At 46.0% G+C, this 19,586-nt stretch overlaps 1 protein-coding gene across 13 annotated transcripts in view; it reads right to left on the bottom strand.

Annotated features, from left to right (window-relative positions):
• ppfibp2b (PPFIA binding protein 2b) overlaps nucleotides 1–19,586 on the bottom strand; it is a 108,477-nt gene that overhangs the window by 39,180 nt on the left and 49,711 nt on the right. For 10 of the 13 annotated variants that reach the window (XR_006838533.1, XM_046347072.1, XM_046346965.1 and 7 more), the window contains exons 4-5: nucleotides 9,437–9,523; nucleotides 8,089–8,202 (exon numbers count right to left, since the gene is read on the bottom strand). Coding sequence is in view for 12 of the 13 variants with exons in the window: in XM_046347072.1 (XP_046203028.1) it covers nucleotides 8,089–8,202; nucleotides 9,437–9,523 (201 nt within the window). In the remaining variant the exon portion in view is untranslated. Of the gene's footprint in view, nucleotides 1–8,088; nucleotides 8,203–8,419; nucleotides 8,578–9,436; nucleotides 9,524–10,447; nucleotides 10,498–10,674; nucleotides 10,980–19,586 lie in introns of those variants that run through there. The other 3 variants (XM_046347045.1, XM_046347063.1, XM_046347054.1) reach the window with 3 other exon arrangements.

The raw sequence follows: 19,586 nt of genomic DNA, 5'->3' as shown, positions 1-19,586 counted from the left end.
CCTCATTCTCCTAACTCACTCATTTACTCTTTTCACACCTGTCCCCTATTTTGCCCTCTGATTAGAGCCCTATTTCTCCCCTTGTTTTCCGCTTCTGTCCTTGTCGGATCCTTGTATGATGTTCGCTGTTCTGTGTCCTTGTCTCGCCCTGTCGTGTTTTGTCTCCTTCAGATGCTGCGTGTGAGCAGGTGTCTTAGTCTGCTACGGTCGGTGCCTTCCCGAAGCAACCTGCAGTCAATGGTCGAGTCTCCAGTCTGTCCTCGTTACTACGAGTGGATTTAAGTTTTTTCCTGTTTTGTTTTCTTCTTGATTTTTCCAGGATTATTCCTTTTGTCATATACTGGAATAAAGACTCTGTTTTCGTTAAGTCGCTTTTGGGTCCTCATTCACCTGCATAACAGAAGGATCCGACCCAAGAATGGACCCAGCGACTACGGATTCTTGTAACACTGCCGTCGAGATCCAGGGAGCAATGCTCGGCAGACACGAGCAGGAATTGTCTGCTGCTCGTCATGCCGTTGAGACCCTGGCCGCTCAGGTTTCCGACCTCTCAGGACAGTTTCAGAGTCTTCGTCTCGTGCCACCAGCTACTTCCTGGTCTTCCGAGTCTCCGGAACCTAGGGTTAATAACCCACCATGTTACGCTGGGCAGCCCACTGAGTGCCGCTCCTTTCTCACCCAGTGTGATATTGTGTTCTCTCTCCAACCCAACACATACTCAAGAGAGAGAGCTCGGATTGCTTACGTCATTTCACTCCTTACTGGTCGGGCTCGAGAGTGGGGCACAGCTATCTGGGAGGCAAGGGCTGAGTGTTCTAACAATTACCTGAACTTTAAAGAGGAGATGATACGGGTTTTTGATCGTTCAGTTTTTGGTAGGGAGGCTTCTAGGGCCCTGGCTTCCCTATGTCAAGGTGATCGATCCATAACGGATTACTCTATAGAGTTTCGCACTCTTGCTGCCTCTAGTGACTGGAACGAGCCGGCGCTGCTCGCTCGTTTTCTGGAGGGACTCCACGCTGAGGTTAAGGATGAGATTCTCTCCCGGGAGGTTCCTTCCAGTGTGGACTCTTTGATTGCACTCGCCATCCGCATAGAACGACGGGTAGATCTTCGTCACCGAGCTCGTGGAAGAGAGCTCGCGTTAACGGTGATCCCCCTCTCCGCATCGCAACCATCTCCTCCCTCCGGCTCTGAGACTGAGCCCATGCAGCTGGGAGGTATTCGCATCTCGACTAAGGAGAGGGAACGGAGGATTACCAACCGCCTTTGCCTCTATTGCGGTTCTGCTGGACATTTTGTCAATTCATGTCCAGTAAAGCCAGAGCTCATCAGTAAGCGGAGGGCTACTGGTGAGCGCTACTACTCAGGTCTCTCCATCAAGATCCTGTACTACCATGTCGGTCCATCTACGCTGGACCGGTTCGGCTGCTTCATGCAGTGCCTTAATTGACTCTGGGGCTGAGGGTTGTTTTATGGACGAAGCATGGGCTTCGAAACATGACATTCCTTTCAGACAGTTAGGGAAGCCCACGCCCATGTTCGCCTTAGATGGTAGTCTTCTCCCCAGTATCAGATATGAGACACTACCTTTAACCCTCACAGTATCTGGTAACCACAGTGAGACCATTTCCTTTTTGATTTTTCGTTCACCTTTTACACCTGTTGTTTTGGGTCATCCCTGGCTAGTATGTCATAATCCTTCTATTAATTGGTCTAGCAATTCTATCCTATCCTGGAACGTTTCTTGTCATGTGAAGTGTTTAATGTCTGCTATCCCTCCTGTTTCTTCTGTCCCCTCTTCTCAGGAGGAACCTGGTGATTTGACAGGAGTGCCGGAGGAATATCATGATCTGCGCACGGTCTTCAGTCAGTCCAGAGCCAACTCCCTTCCTCCTCACCGGTCGTATGATTGTAGTATTGATCTCCTTCCGGGGACCACTCCCCCTCGGGGTAGACTATACTCTCTGTCGGCTCCCGAACGTAAGGCTCTCGAGGATTATTTGTCTGTTTCTCTCGACGCCGGCACCGTAGTGCCTTCTTCCTCTCCCGCCGGAGCGGGTTTTTTTTTTGTTAAGAAGAAGGACGGTACTCTGCGCCCCTGCTTGGATTATCGAGGGCTGAATGACATAACGGTTAAGAATCGTTATCCGCTTCCCCTTATGTCGTCAGCCTTCGAGATTCTGCAGGGAGCCAGGTTCTTTACTAAGTTGGACCTTCGTAACGCTTACCATCTCGTGCGCATCAGAGAGGGGGACGAGTGGAAAACGGAGTTTAACACTCCGTTAGGGCATTTTGAGTACCGGGTTCTGCCGTTCGGTCTCGCTAATGCTCCAGCTGTTTTTCAGGCATTAGTTAATGATGTACAGAGAGACATGCTGAACATCTTTGTTTTTGTCTACCTTGACGATATCCTGATTTTTTCACCGTCACTCGAGATTCATGTTCAGCACGTTCGACGTGTACTTCAACGCCTTTTAGAGAATTGTCTCTACGTGAAGGCTGAGAAGTGCGTCTTTCATGTCTCCTCTGTCACATTTCTCGGTTCTGTTATTTCCGCTGAAGGCATTCAGATGGATCCCGCTAAAGTCCAGGCTGTCAGTGATTGGCCCGTTCCAAGGTCACGTGTCGAGTTGCAGCGCTTTCTAGGTTTCGCTAATTTCTATCGGCGTTTCATTCGTAATTTCGGTCAAGTTGCTGCCCCTCTCACAGCTCTTACTTCTGTCAAGACGTGCTTTAAGTGGTCCGGTTCCGCCCAGGAGCTTTTGATCTCCTCAAGAAGCGTTTTACGTCCGCTCCTATCCTTGTTACTCCTGACGTCACTAAACAATTCATTGTCGAGGTTGACGCTTCAGAGGTGGGCGTGGGAGCCATTCTATCCCAGCGCTTCCAGTCTGACAATAAGGTCCATCCTTGCGCTTATTTTTCTCATCGCCTGTCGCCATCGGAACGCAACTATGATGTGGGTAACCGCGAACTGCTCGCCATCCGCTTAGCCCTAGGCGAATGGCGACAGTGGTTGGAGGGGGCGACAGTTCCTTTTGTCGTTTGGACTGACCATAAGAACCTTGAGTACATCCGTTCTGCCAAACGACTTAATGCACGTCAAGCTCGTTGGGCGTTGTTTTTCGCTCGTTTCGAGTTCGTGATTTCTTATCGCCCAGGTAATAAGAACACCAAGCCTGATGCCTTATCTCATCTCTTTAGTTCTTCTGTGGCTTCTACCGATCCCGAGGGGATACTTCCTGATGGGCGTGTTGTCGGGTTGACTGTCTGGGGAATTGAGAGACAGGTTAAGCAAGCACTCACTCACACTGCGTCGCCGCGCGCTTGTCCTAGTAACCTTCTTTTCGTTCCTGTTTCTACTCGTCTGGCTGTTCTTCAGTGGGCTCACTCTGCCAAGTTAGCTGGCCACCCCGGCGTTCGGGGTACACTTGCATCTATTTGCCAGCAGTTTTGGTGGCCTACTCAGGAGAGTGACACGCGCCGTTTCGTGGCTGCTTGTTCGGACTGCGCGCAGACTAAGTCAGGTAACTCTCCTCCTGCCGGTCGTCTCAGACCGCTTCCCATTCCTTCTCGACCATGGTCTCACATCGCCTTAGACTTCATTACCGGTCTGCCTTCGTCTGCGGGGAAGACTGTGATTCTTACGGTTGTCGATAGGTTCTCTAAGGCGGCACATTTCATTCCCTCGCTAAGCTTCCTTCCGCTAAGGAGACGGCACAAATCATCATTGAGAATGTGTTCAGAATTCATGGCCTCCCGTTAGACGCCGTTTCAGACAGAGGTCCGCAATTCACGTCACAGTTTTGGAGGGAATTCTGTCGTTTGATTGGTGCTTCCGTCAGTCTCTCTTCCGGTTTTCATCCCCAGTCTAACGGTCAAGCAGAAAGGGCCAATCAGACGATTGGTCGCATATTACGCAGCCTTTCTTTTAGAAACCCTGCGTCTTGGGCAGAACAGCTCCCCTGGGCAGAATACGCTCACAACTCGCTTCCTTCGTCTGCTACCGGGCTATCTCCGTTTCAGAGTAGTCTGGGGTACCAGCCTCCTCTGTTCTCGTCCCAGCTCGCCGAGTCCAGCGTTCCCTCCGCTCAGGCGTTTGTCCAACGTTGTGAGCGCACTTGGAGGAGGGTGAGGTCTGCACTTTGCCGTTACAGGGCGCAGACTGTGAGAGCCGCCAATAAACGTAGGATTAAGAGTCCTAGGTATTGTCGCGGCCAGAGAGTGTGGCTTTCCACTCGTAACCTTCCCCTTACGACAGCTTCTCGCAAGTTGACTCCGCGGTTCATTGGTCCGTTCCGTGTCTCCCAGGTCGTCAATCCTGTCGCTGTGCGACTGCTTCTTCCGCGACATCTTCGTCGCGTCCACCCTGTCTTCCATGTCTCCTGTGTCAAGCCCTTTCTTCGCCCCCGTTCGTCTTCCCTCCCCCCGTCCTTGTCGAGGGCGCACCCATTTACAAAGTACGAAAGATCATGGACATGCGTTCTCGGGGACGTGGTCATCAGTACTTAGTGGATTGGGAGGGTTACGGTCCTGAGGAGAGGAGTTGGGTTCCATCTCGGGACGTGCTGGACCGTTCGCTGATTGATAATTTCCTCCGTTGCCGCCAGGATTCCTCCTCGAGTGCGCCAGGAGGCGCTCGGTGAGTGGGGGGGTACTGTCATGTTTTGTCATATATTGTCTTGTCCTTGTGCTTTCCCTTCTGTTCGTTTCCCCCTGCTGGTCTTATTAGGTTCGTTCCCTTTTTCTATCCCTCTCTCTCCCCTCCCTCTCTCTCTTCTCTCTATCGTTCCGTTCATGCTCCCAGCTGTTCCTCATTCTCCTAACTCACTAATTTACTCTTTTCACACCTGTCCCCTATTTTGCCCTCTGATTAGAGCCCTATTTCTCCCCTTGTTTTCCGCTTCTGTCCTTGTCGGATCCTTGTATGATGTTCGCTGTTCTGTGTCCTTGTCTCGCCCTGTCGTGTTTTGTCTCCTTCAGATGCTGCGTGTGAGCAGGTGTCTTAGTCTGCTACGGTCGGTGCCTTCCCGAAGCAACCTGCAGTCAATGGTCGAGTCTCCAGTCTGTCCTCGTTACTACGAGTGGATTTAATTTTTTTCCTGTTTTGTTTTCTTCTTGATTTTTCCAGGATTCTTACTTTTGTCATATACTGGAATAAAGACTCTGTTTTCGTTAAGTCGCTTTTGGGTCCTCATTCATCAGCATAACACCCAACTATTCAATTCAATTAATTGATATGGGAAACTGATGTTTACAAAGCAAGTGAAATAGAACTATCTGTTTACCCAATGTAGGAACTAGAACTATCCGTTTATCAAGGCTTGGACTCTGTTGTACTGCTATAGGCTCCCAGAATGAGCGCTGTGGCTGACTAACCTGACTAGGTGCCCTAACATGCCCTTCAGTCAGACAGACTGATCAGGCCAATGAGAGACCGGGGGCCAAGTCCCTCTGAAACAGGACCTCCTCCTTTCCCTGGGCCACAGCCAGAGGTGTGCCAGCCTGTCAGAAATCTCAGCAGACCCAAGGTGCCACTAGCCTGGTCTCAGGTATGTTTGTGCCTTATAACCAAGAACATACAGTTTGTTTGACATAATAACGGCCATAGGAGTTGGCTAAACAGCTCAAACATATATGGGTTACCACTGGGCCAGGGTAAGGCACCACTAACTGTACAATCCCCTGCTTGGTCAAGCAAGACACAGGGAGAAGGAAGGAGGCTGCCTCTGGCTGTATGGTAGGTCAAGCTATCAAACATGGACTTGACTGGCCCTAACAGCAAACAATCCTTCTTAGTGTGTGTGTTTGTTGTTATGGTTGGTGTGGAGCCATGTGCACAGTCTTGGGTGAATAATTCCTCTCTCCGAATGAGGATGTAGTCACGATGACATTCTGGCAGGGGGAAACATAGAAATGAAATAGAACACAATGTAATGTATATCTATGGGTGGTATTCATCCTAGGTATGAATGGAGAACAGTACGGTGCTGCTTCAGTAAACCAAGCAGAAGGAAATGTGGTGATCCCACATGTGCCCAACAGCGATGACACAAACTGTTTTATGAATGGGTGCTTATATACTTATACGGAGAGGTGTGTATGGTGTGTGTGTGTGTGTCTGTCTGTGATTGAGACACATAGAAAGAAGACACTGTTTGATACTGGCATCCCTCACTGGCATCTCTCAGGGGCATGTGGCTCTGAGTAAGTATAGGTCTGATGAGTCTATTGGTGAAAGAATCTGCCCAACACACTCATCCATTAGCTTTTACTGGAACTGGCAGCAGATACTGAGAAGCATTCTCTTGAGACTCTCCATTCCAGGTTCAGAACAGCAGTGATAGAGATTCATCTATACATTTACCAGGCCTAATCACACCACACACAATGAGTATGGTTGCATGCACACTTTAATGTGATTATTGTGGACAATCAGATGAACACATCTGAAATCAGGCTTCCTAATATCACTCTGATAAATGCAGAAAATCACCAATCAAAATAAACATTCTTCCACAGCGACCATGTTATTTTTGGGAAGCATATTTGATTCATATAAAGTTTGTATGTGAAAACGACTTCCAAGGCGCATACATACAGTTGTTCCAAACTCACTTCACTCGTGCTAAAGAGGGAGGCTCGCTCGGCTGGTGCTAGCACATGCGTAGATCAAATACACTGCTGGAATGATGATGAAGGTGTTTACCTGTCCTAATAATTTGAAAGGTTGATCAGAAAACCAGGTGTTTAATCAGTGTATGCTTACTTCGATTTTGACCTTATGCTGATTTAGATAAACAGACTAATAATCTGCTTACTGTCATATTCAGTTTAATATCGAATTATTACTGTGCATGTAATCATGCTCATTGTTCAAACAGATATCATCAAAACTCCAATGCGGCCAAACAATGTGAAAATAGACCTGTGTTTTTAACCAGACATTGTCTAACACTAGGGTCCAGCTGACAATTAACAGTCACACCACAGAGCACTGTAGACAGTAGACACCAGTGGCTTTGGTCTCTCCTATACAACTACATTAAGCATTTGTTTTCTGCATGACCTTGTGAGATAATGTAATAACAGGAAATGGTATTTCTCAGGTGGAAGAAAGGTTTCCCCCTAGACCTGTGCCTATGTACAAAGGCAAAAACTCAAGCAACACAATCTGTTTGGCATTAGTTTAATCTTTTTTTTTATCACTGATATTTATGGTGAACTAAATGGCTGGATGAGACAAAATCAAACAAGACAGAGGGCTTTTTGATCCTTAAATTGGGTAGCTTTGCGTTCCAGTGTTTGGAATGCACGTAACAGCCTGAGAAGAGGTGTAAGCAGATGTAGCTCAAAGGGATCCTCGCTCTCACACCCCCTCACTCCCATCTCTTAAAGTCAGAGTACAAACTGTAAAACTCTCACCCTGTCTCCCTCCCTACATTTCCACAACAAACATGGTGCACTGACGGACTTACTTTGCCTTCTTCATACCTACTGGTGTACAAGGCAGAGACAAGAACACTCCACTTTTGATCCAAAGCATGCTTAGCAGCCTGTCCTGGTACACACAGCTACAGAAAGTCTTCTCAAAATGTAAGATGTGTATGTATGCAGTCTGCTATTAGTGGAGGCCACTATCATAAATATCTCTGCTCTTAAAATGACATGGAGTCAGTCAGCTTGTAAGATCGAAAGATAGTGAACTTTGAAAGCTATCCCTCCATCTGCTGAGTGACAAACTTTGTGCAATCGAGGTGAGTCACTCACAGGAAGCGTCAGTATCTTATGTTAGTAGGAATGTCATGCATGAAACCACACCTCTTGTTACTAATTTACCACCCACCTACTGCCCACGAAAGGAGACAGGTTGTTGGTTCCATTTGTCACTAAGCTATAGCACATTGTAATCTTTAAATGTGCTATAAATCACACATTTACAAAATACAGTCAACTTAATTAATCTAAGACTAAAACAAGACTATCTTTATCCAGGAAACAAGTAGAGGTTGACAATATCAATATTTAGCTCTCCATGCTAATACGCTGAGCACAGATAAAGTAGTGGTAGTGTCTCTCTCTGACCTGCTGTAGCATTTCCTCAGTGGAGTTGAGTTTGTGGTGGTGCTCCTCCAGAGAGCTCTCCAGGTCTACGATCTTCTCTCCTTGGGCCTCCACCTGGTCTGTGAGCACGCTCACCTACAACCCACAGACAGGACACCTTACTCAGTCACTCACATTGACAAATAGCTCCTCTCGCCTGCTCCGGAACTACCTGTATGCTAATAGTACTAATTCCTCTGACAACACACAGGTAGTGTGACAGCTAATGTGAAATATCATGAAAGATAACCTAACCTGCCCTTGACTTGACATGGTTCACTGAATTACAAAAACTGAGCTGAGTAAACTTTACCTCTTTCTTTGTCTTGGTGGGTCAGCCCACAACTCTGGCCAGCCCACAACCCTGGTCAGCCCACAACCCTGGTCAGCCCACAACCCTGGTCAGCCCACAACCCTGGTCAGCCCACAACCCTGGTCAGCCCACAACCCTGGTCAGCCCACATCTCTGGTCAGCCCACAACTCTGGTCAGCCCACAACTCTGGTCAGCCCACAACTCTGGTCAGCCCACAACTCTGGCCAGCCCACTCTGGCCAGCCCACTCTGGCCAGCCCACTCTGGCCAGCCTACAGGGAAGCAGGTAAAAAGGAAAGCGAAGCAGTAAAGCAGTAAAGCTAAAGCACCTTGGGGGAGGTAGCAGACAATCATTTTATCAGTCAACCGGCACAGGCCCGTTGGCCAATCAGCAGCATTTGTCAGAGGGGCTTGAGGAATGTGCTGGCATGTGCAACAGATAAAGATAGTTAAAGATAAAGATAGTTATGATAAAGATAGTTATGAGCAGCACATGTTGAGGCAGACACGACATGACAGAGCCCGAGGAGGTACTACTGTAGGAAGAGAGAAAATATGTATAGCCTCGATTACAGATGTAGAAGCTACCAATTACACAAATGTAAAAAAGCATGGAGCATCATGACAAATCACAGTACAACCAAAGACAGAGGCATTGTCCAGACACGTTTGTTTGGGAAAAACAGGAAACTAGGGGTGTACTGTGTGACTGAGCTCCTGTGCTACACACAACAGCCTCTAGCCCCACTGCCTGCCCTGGACAGCCTCACATTTCTGTGATATACTTCTCTCTTCATTTAACAGCAAGGCTTCTCTCTCTCCCTCTCTCATTCAATTCAATTGGCTTTATTGGCATGGGACACATCTGCTTACAATGCCAGAGCAAGTCAAATAGATAATAAACAAAGGTGAAGTTAACAATAAAAAAGGGGTCAGGTATTCTCTCTAGCCCCCCGCTCTCTCTAAATGCAAAAACTCTGATTCCGCAAGAGACACGGTAGGGCAGGAGCACCTTACCTGGAGAACCAGAGACTCTTTGTCCCCTTCTAGGCGAACCAGACGCTCCTGATAGCTCTCATTGTTCACCGGGGAGCGAAGGTTGACCTGCAAAAACACACAGACAAAAGAGGAGTCAAGAATGGGCGGAGGGGAAGGAAGACTTACTGAACAGGCTAAACAACTTAACCAATCAACGATTCACCTGCACAGACCGCATAAAAGAGAAAAATAAGACAAGTCTTGTGTTTTGTAATATCTTTCCATGTGGTCTAGCACAGGGATCATCAACTAGATTCAACAATGGGACGATTTTTTCTTTAGCGGATGGTCACGGTGCCAAAACATATTTACAAATCATTTGTAGACTACACTTGTATACGATCACATACATCTATTATGCGTGGGAATACTTCGGAACAAATGTAATCAATTTAAAATACTTTGAGCGGGTTTGCTGGTGTTTTTACAGTCTTTTTTTATGTCCAACAATAAAAATAAAATAATTTTTACAATTTTTTTGTTCTCTTAGAATATATAAAATCACCCGCATGCCAAATTCGCCCCGCAGGCCACCAGTTGGGATCCCTGGTCTAGCGGTTAGGATTCTTTGTTTACACCTAGGCGGCCCAGGTTTGACTCCTGGTATGGGAGCATGCTTTTTCTACTGCACTGCACTGTTGTCTGAGTTTCATTCCATGTCAGATACAGTATTACAGGCTGCAGCCAAAGCCCAGACAACTGCCGGCTGGAAGGCTGCTCCATTTCAAACATAGTTTCTAATATGAAGTAGCTGGTGCTATAGTAGTAGACATACAGTACCAGTCAAAAGTTTGGACGCCTACTTATTCAAGGGTTTCTCTTTAGTTTTACTATTTTCTACATTGTAGAAAAATAGTGAAGACATCAAAACTATGAAATAACACATATGGAATCATGTAGTAACCAAAGAAGTGTTCAACAAATCAAAATATATCTGATGACAGCTTTGCACTCTTGGCATTCTCTCAACCAGCTTCATGAGTTAGTCACCTGGAATGCTTTTCCAACAGTTTTAAAGGAGTTCCCACATATGCTGAGCACTTGTTGGCTGCTTTTACTACATTCTGGGCCAACTCATCCCAAACCATCTCAATTGGGTTGAGGTTGGGTGATCTCCAGAGATGACTTAACAACATGGTCTTGACTTAAGACTTGGAGCTGTATGAATGCCCCATGTGATCGTTTAAAGGTCTGTCACTGCAGGAGAAAATACATACTGTGACTTGTCAGCAACGTTGAGCTTGCGGGGGTTTTGTGGGGTTTTGTCTCCCTGTACGGCTTCAGACAATCCTGCCTGGTCCTGGGGGCCACTGCCTCAGACTGTACTGGCAGCACACATACAAAGACCTGTTTCTCTGAAGTAATTTGAAAGGGCAGTCCACTCAGAAAGAAGTTTCGCTGACTTTCTAGGAGGTAATGCATGTCCATACCCACTCACTGTCCATTACTGCTTGAACTCTCTGAAAACACAATGTAGTGTGTCCTGCCCTTCTATCAGGTAGTAACCTACTGAACAGGCTTAAAAGAGTGGCGTTTCTTTCTTTCTGGTCCTGTAGAGAAAATAAACTGTCGGGGGAGGTTCTCTTCTGCGCTATTCAACCAGTCCAGGTAATGTGGAGGAGGAGTTAAGATGGAGTGTCACCTTGTTAACATGTAAAATAGGAAGTTGAGTCACAGGCTCTCTTTCCATTTCCCCTGAGAACCAGGTGTTGAGAGGAGAGGCGTGAGGTGAGTGCATGTCAGTGTCATATTTCATCAAGTCTTAACTTAATACTTACTTTTCCCTTCTAGGTACCCCATTGATGTTGAACATGGTTAAGTTAAACAATGCACCAAAGCTTCAATCTATAACAGGTTCCTGCTGTGCTGTTAGATGTCCAGAAGATGAAAGTGATTGGTTATAGCACTTCCTGAATCCTGCCAGAGTCCATATGGAGATTTCTAGCAGTGATTATAGTCATTACACTGACTGTAAACACAAGCCAAGGCAGAGGTGACCCAGCCCTGTTCTCTGTCACACAGACAAATGACCACTTCCCTTACTGTTAAGTGATGTTACACAGGCTACAGAGAACAGGACCGTGTTCACTAGGCATCAAACGGACAAAACGGGACTGAAACAGGGCCTAAACTATTCCAATAAGAAACGCTCGTTGTGGTTTTCCATTGCAGAGTGTTTTGCTACGGATTAATGAATACAGCTCTCTTTGACAGGGCACCTAGAGCTGTAGTGTACTGTACACACATGGACAGAGAGCTCAAACCATTTGCTATGGGAACTATAGAGGCATCTTTCTCAGGCAAAGCTACAATGGAATTTCCCTTATCCCCTCTATTTTCCCATCAGCCAGTGGCTGTTTGATGCCTCTTAAAGGAATACTGTAGGCAGAAAGAGCCAAAACCAAAATGACTGAAATATTATCTCCCTTTCTAAGAATGCATGACGACTGTACAGTATAGTAAGCAACAGGGTTACCGCCTACTCTAAATGGCCTTGAATGTTTCTGTTGCACTTTAGCTTTATGGTGACCAGCCCCGACAGTGTTAATGTAGGTAGTACTCCTCTTTCTATAAAATATTGTTAGGAGTGGTTTACTATGGCTGCATGCTGCCCACTTTAGCTTCAGTGGTTCCACCTCTTCACCTGCCCTAGCTCCATTCTACTACCCAACAACTCCCAACAACAACAAGCAGGCCTGTACAAGCCACTAAATTAACTCTACTGTTGACAGTCACCCCAGGACTGCAATAACACGTTCTACCTTGAAATTGAATTTCAAACCCTGGTATGTCTACTAAACAAAACACACCTTCTTAAGTCTTCCTCAATGGCGATTTCATGGCAGCATTATACACTTACTGTATACCCAGAAACCGTGATCAAATCAAATTGAATAAGTCACATGCGCCGAATACAACAATACAGTGAAATGCTTACTTACGAGCCCCTCACCGACAGTGCAGTTTCAAAAAATACGGATAAGAATAAGAGATAAAAGTAACAAGTAATTAAAGAACAGTAGTAAAAAATAACAATATATACAGGGGGGTGCCGGTACAGAGTCAATGTGCAGGGACACCGGTTAGTTGAGGTAGTATGTCCACGTCGGTAGAGTTAATTAAAGTGACTATGCATTGATGACAACAGAGAGGGGTGGGGCAAAGCAAATGGTCTGGTAGCCATTTGACTAGATGTTCAGGAGTCTTATGGCTTGGGGGTAGAAGCTGTTTAGAAGCCTCATGGACCTAGACTTGGCGCTCCGGTACTGCTTGCCGTGCAGTAGCAGAGAGAACAGTCTATGACTAGGGTAGCTGGAGTCTTTGGCAATTTTTAAGGCCTTCCTCTGACACCGCCTGGTATAGTGGTCCTGGATGGCAGGAAGCTTGGCCCCAGTGATGTACTGGGCCGTCCCACTACCCTCTGTAGGGCCTTGCTGTCTGAGGCCGAGCAGTTGCCAGGCAGTAATGCAACCAGTCATGATTTAAAAAAAATATATATATATTTTAAAGGGGTGGATCAGCTAAATATTGCGGAAAGAATATTGGTTCAATCAATGTAATTGTCTGCATCATTTCCAAACCCCCATATATTTTTTGGGTAAATATATATGTCCATACACACATGCACATATATATACACATATATACATACACATACCTATATAGACATACATGCTTTTTTAAAGAATATACCTTTATTATTATTCCCTGCAAACCCTACCGCCGATCCCCCAATTGGAGTAAACCAATAAACACTTTGGCTTTTACCTTCAATTTCTACATCTTATACACATTTTACAGACAAAGTCTATTTACAATAGTTATTCTTTGTTTGTTTTTAGTCCTTCCTGTATTTCTGATGTCCATCCAGTTTGATTTCTATTTGTAACTGTGCTATTTCACAAAAGTTCTGAACATAAATACATTCAACCTCTCCCATCTATCTCTCAACATCATCCATTTTGGATTTCTATTTGCCATATATATGTTTCAACTGTGCTGTGATGCTTCACAAACGACTTGAATCTTTCTATTCTGATAGCTTCTACAGATTGTAAATTAAAAATAAACATTTTTGCTAAAATAATTATTATATTATTGATTGATTGACTATTGCTTTTCTTATCACCCAGTCTGTAGCGTTAGTTCTAGGCAAATGTTGCAATTCTTCAGCCATTCCTGGACCTGTGACCAAAAACGAGCTACATATGAACAATAACAAAATAAATGATCTAATGACTCTGCCTCCTCACAGCAGAATCTGCAGAGCTGGGAAGAATGTATCTGTCACGTTCTGACCTTCATTTCCTTTGTTTTGTCTTTATTTAGTATGGTCAGGGCGTGAGTTGGGGTGGGCAGTCTGTTTTGTGTTTCTATGTTTGTTTTCTGTTTCGGACTAGTATGGTTCTCAATCAGAGGCAGGTGTCGTTAGTTGTCTCTGATTGAGAATCATACTTAGGTAGCCTGGGTTTCACTGTTGGTTTGTGGGTGTTTGTTTCCGTGTGTGTGTGTTTGTTGCCACACGGTACTCTTTCGGTTTGGTTAATGTTCACGTTTATTGTTTTGTGTCTCATAGTGTTCAGTGTTTTTTAAATTAAATTCGTCATGAACACTTACCACGCCGCATCTTGGTCCGATCCTTACTCCCCTTCAGACGAGGAGGAAATCTGCCGTTACAGTATCCCCCATATATACACTGCTCAAAAAAATAAAGGGAACATTTAAACAACACAATGTAACTCCAAGTCAATCACACTTCTGTGAAATCAAACTGTCCACTTAGGAAGCAACACTGATTGACAATAAATTTCACATGCTGTTGTGCAAATGGAATAGACAACAGGTGGAAATGATAGGCAATTAGCAAGACACCCCCAATAAAGAGTGGTTCTGCAGGTGGTGACCACAGACCACTTCTCAGTTCCTATGCTTACTGGCTGATGTTTTGGTCACTTTTGAATGCTGGCGGTGCTTTCACTCTAGTGGTAGCATGAGACGGAGTCTACAACCCACACAAGTGGCTCAGGTAGTGCAGCTCATCCAGGATGGAACATCAATGCGAGCTGTGGCAAGAAGGTTTTCTGTCTGTGTCTGTAAGCGTAGTGTCCAGAGCATGGAGGCGCTACCAGGAGACAGGCCAGTACATCAGGAGACGTGGAGGAGGCTGTAGAAGGGCAACAACCCAGCAGCAGGATCGCTACCACCGCCTTTGTGCAAGGAGGAGCAGGAGGAGCACTGCCAGAGCCCTGCAAAATGACCTCCAGCAGGCCACAAATGTGCATGTGTCTGCTCAAATGGTTAGAAACAGACTCCATGAGGGTGGTATGAGGGCCCGACGTCCACAGGTGTTGGTTGGGCTTACAGCCCAATACCGTGCAGGACGTTTGGCATTTGCCAGAGAACACCAAGATTGGCAAATTTGCCACTGGCGCCCTGTACTCTTCACAGATGAAAGCAGGTTCACACTGAGAACATGTGACAGTCTGGAGACGCCGTGGAGAATGTTCTGCTGCCTGCAACATCCTCCAGCATGACCGGTTTGGCGGTGGGTCAGTCATGGTATGGGATGGCATTTCTTTGGGGGGCCGCACAGCCCTCCATGTGCTCGCCAGAGGTAGCCTGACTGCCATTAGGTACAGAGATGAGATCCTCAGACCCCTTGTGAGACCATATGCTGGTGTGGTTTGCCATGGGTTCCTCCTAATGCAAGACAATGCTAGACCTCATGTGGCTGGAGTGTGTCAGCAGTTGCTGCGAGAGGAAGGCATTGATGCTATGGACTGGCCCGCCCGTTCCCCAGACCTGAATCCAATTGAGCACATCTGGGACATCATGTCTCGCTCCATCCACCAACGCCACGTTGCACCACAGACTGTCCAGGAGTTGGCGGATGCTTTAGTCAAGGTCTGGGAGGAGATCCCTCAGGAGCCCATTCACCACCTCATCAGGAGCATGCCCAGGCGTTGTAGGGAGGTCATACAGGGACGTGGAGGCCACACACACTACTGAGCCTCAATTTGACTTGTTTTAAGGACATTACATCAAAGTTGGATCAGCCTGTAGTGTGGTTTTCCACTTTCATTTTGAGTGTGACTCCAAATCCAGACCTCCATGGGTTGATAAATTTAATTTCCATTGATAATTTTTGTGTGATTTTGTTGTCAGCACATTCAAATATGTAAAGAAAAAAGTATTTAATAAGAATATTTCATTAATTCAGATCTAGGATGTGTTATTTTAGTGTGCCCTTTATTTTTTTGAGCAGTGTATAACATTCTATTAGTTGCAAGAATTTTGTATAGTAATTTAAATGGAAAAATGTGAAGTTTTGTATCCGGCTTTGTTTTGCGTATCAATTCATAAACCATGTGCCATAGAATGGGTACATCGAAAATCTCTTCCCAACTATTTTGCAATTTATATGGCACAGCTGTCAGTTTTTTGGTCCTTAAATGAAATTGGTATATGTTTTTATTTATCACTTTTCTTTAACCATTTATGTTCTTTAATACAGGGCCGACATACAAGTTCCTTAAGTTCCTTACTTTTCCATTTTTGTGGTAATGCTGCAATTAATTGGTTGTAATTTTGGGTAGAGCAGACTTTTCCATAAAGTCTGTATTAGCTGCATGTGTGACACAACTCCACCAGTCCTATTTATGATGACATTCACAAAAATTATACATTTTTTAAACATTTCATAGAAAACTACAGTTTCTTAAATCAATAAGTTTAATTGAATTTAACCACAATATTTGTTGTATTATTTGTTCTGTCTTTTTAGGTGGATTAAACTGAAATTGCAACCAATTTTCTAAGGCTTGTTTAAAAAATAAAGATATTTTGGAGACAATTTCCTTTTCAAACAACCGAAAGTGAGCAGGTGTAATCTGAATAAAGGGGAAAAGGCCCTTCCTGAATATAGGATGAGACATTCGTACCAATTGACTAGAGAACCAGTTTGGATTTAAGTATAACTTTTGTATGACTGATGCCTTTAGTGAGAGGTCTAATGCTTTAATATTTAATCATTTCTGCCCTCCGAAATCATATTTGTTATATAAATAAGCCCTTTTAATTTTATCTGGCTTGCCGTTCCAAATCAAATTGAATAGAGTGATTAGTGTTGCAGAGAGACTAGTGCTGTAGAGTGACTAGTGCTCTGGAGAGACTAGTGCTGTAGAGAGACTAGTGCTGTAGAGTGACTAGTGCTCTGGAGAGACTAGTGCTGTAGAGTGACTAGTGCTGTAGAGTGACTAGTGCTGTAGAGTGACTAGTGCTGTGGAGAGACTAGTGCTCCGGAGAGACTAGTGCTGTAGAGAGACTAGTGCTGTAGAGAGACTAGTGCTGTAGAGTGACTAGTGCTGTAGAGTGACTAGTGCTGTAGAGAGACTAGTGCTGTAGAGAGACTAGTGCTGTGGAGAGACTAGTGCTGTGGAGAGACTAGTGCTGTGGAGAGACTAGTGCTGTGGAGAGACTAGTAAGGGGAGAGACTAGTGCTGTAGAGTGACTAGTGCTGTAGAGTGACTAGTGCTGTAGAGTGACTAGTGCTGTAGAGTGACTAGTGCTGTGGAGAGACTAGTGCTATGGAGAGACTAGTGCTATGGAGAGAATAGTGCTCCGGAGAGACTAGTGCTGTAGAGTGACTAGTGCTCCGGAGAGACTAGTGCTGTAGAGAGACTAGTGCTGTAGAGTGACTAGTGCTCTGGAGAGACTGGTGCTGTAGAGTGACTAGTGCTCTGGAGAGACTGGTGCTGTAGAGTGACTAGTGCTCTGGAGAGACTGGTGCTGTAGAGTGACTAGTGCTCTGGAGAGACTGGTGCTGTAGAGTGACTAGTGCTCCGGAGAGACTAGTGCTGTAGAGAGACTAGTGCTGTAGAGTGACTAGTGCTGTAGAGTGACTAGTGCTCTGGAGAGACTGGTGCTGTAGAGTGACTAGTGTTGTAGAGAGACTAGTGCTGTAGAGAGACTAGTGCTGTGGAGAGACTAGTGCTGTGGAGAAACTAGTGCTGTGGAGAGACTTGTGCTGTGGAGAGACTAGTGCTGTGCTGTGGAGAGACTAGTGCTGTGGAGAAACTAGTGCTGTGGAGAAACTAGTGCTGTGGAGAAACTAGTGCTGTGGAGAGACAAGTGCTGTGCTGTGGAGAGACTAGTGCTGTGCAGTAGAGAGTCTAGTGCTGTAGAGAGACTAGTGCTGTGGAGAAACTAGTGCTGCAGAGAGAAACTAGTGCTCTGGAGGAACTAGTGCTGTGGAGAGACTAGTGCTGTAGAGTGACTAGTGCTGTAGAGTGACTAGTGCTGTAGAGTGACTAGTGCTGTAGAGTGACTAGTGCTGTAGAGTGACTAGTGCTGTGGAGAAACTAGTGCTGTGGAGAGACTAGTGCTGTGGAGAGACTTGTGCTGTGGAGAGACTTGTGCTGTGGAGAGACTTGTGCTGTGGAGAGACAAGAGCTGTGGAGAGACTAGTGCTGTGGAGAAACTAGTGCTGTGGAGAAACTAGTGCTGTGGAGAGACTAGTGCTGTAGAGTGACTAGTGCTGTAGAGTGACTAGTGCTGTAGAGTGACTAGTGCTGTGGAGAGACTAGTGCTGTGGAGAAACTAGTGCTGTGGAGAGACTAGTGCTGTGGAGAAACTAGTGCTGTGGAGAAACTAGTGCTGTGGAGAAACTAGTGCTGTGGAGAGACTAGTGCTGTAGAGTGACTAGTGCTGTAGAGTGACTAGTGCTGTAGAGTGACTAGTGCTGTGGAGAGACTAGTGCTGTGGAGAGACTAGTGCTGTGGAGAAACTAGTGCTGTGGAGAGACTAGTGCTGTGGAGAGACCAGTGCTGTAGAGTGACTAGTGCTGTAGAGTGACTAGTGCTGTGGAGAGACTAGTGCTGTGGAGAGACTAGTGCTGTGGAGAGACTAGTGCTGTGGAGAAACTAGTGCTCTGGAGAAACTAGTGCTGTGGAGAGACTAGTGCTGTAGAGTGACTAGTGCTGTGGAGAGACTAGTGCTGTAGAGTGACTAGTGCTGTAGAGTGACTAGTGCTGTGGAGAGACTAGTGCTGTGGAGAGACTAGTGCTGTGGAGAAACTAGTGCTGTGGAGAAACTAGTGCTGTGGAGAAACTAGTGCTCTGGAGAAACTAGTGCTCTGGAGAGACTAGTGCTGTGGAGAGACTAGTGCTGTAGAGTGACTAGTGCTGTAGAGTGACTAGTGCTCTGGAGGAACTAGTGCTGTGGAGAGACTAGTGCTGTGGAGAGACTAGTGCTGTGGAGAAACTAGTGCTGTGGAGTGACTAGTGCTGTGGAGAGACTAGTGCTGTGGAGAGACTAGTGCTGTGGAGAGACTAGTGCTGTGGAGAGACTAGTGCTGTAGAGTGACTAGTGCTGTAGAGTGACTAGTGCTGTGGAGAGACTAGTGCTGTGGAGAGACTAGTGCTGTGGAGACACTAGTGCTGTGGAGAAACTAGTGCTGTAGAGTGACTAGTGCTCTGGAGAGACTAGTGCTCTGGAGAGACTAGTGCTGTGGAGAGACTAGTGCTGTGGAGAAACTAGTGCTGTGGAGAAACTAGTGCTGTGGAGAAACTAGTGCTGTAGAGTGAATAGTGCTGTAGAGTGACTAGTGCTGTAGAGTGACTAGTGCTGTGGAGAGACTAGTGCTGTGGAGAGACTAGTGCTGTGGAGAAACTAGTGCTGTGGAGAAACTAGTGCTGTGGAGAAACTAGTGCTGTGGAGAAACTAGTGCTCTGGAGAAACTAGTGCTGAAGAGAGACTTGTACTGTGGAGAGACTTGTGCTGTGGAGAGACAAGAGCTGTGCTGTGGAGAGACTAGTGCTGTGGAGAAACTAGTGCTGTGGAGAAACTAGTGCTGTGGAGAGACTAGTGCTGTGGAGAGACTAGTGCTGTAGAGTGACTAGTGCTGTAGAGTGACTAGTGCTGTAGAGTGACTAGTGCTGTGGAGAGACTAGTGCTGTGGAGAAACTAGTGCTGTGGAGAGACTAGTGCTGTGGAGAAACTAGTGCTGTGGAGAAACTAGTGCTGTGGAGAAACTAGTGCTGTGGAGAGACTAGTGCTGTGGAGTGACTAGTGCTGTAGAGTGACTAGTGCTGTAGAGTGACTAGTGCTGTGGAGAGACTAGTGCTGTGGA

Source organism: Oncorhynchus gorbuscha, linkage group LG01 (genome assembly GCF_021184085.1).
Source record: "Oncorhynchus gorbuscha isolate QuinsamMale2020 ecotype Even-year linkage group LG01, OgorEven_v1.0, whole genome shotgun sequence".
Lineage (NCBI taxonomy): Eukaryota > Metazoa > Chordata > Actinopteri > Salmoniformes > Salmonidae > Oncorhynchus > Oncorhynchus gorbuscha.
This window is presented reverse-complemented; position numbering and strand designations above follow the sequence as displayed.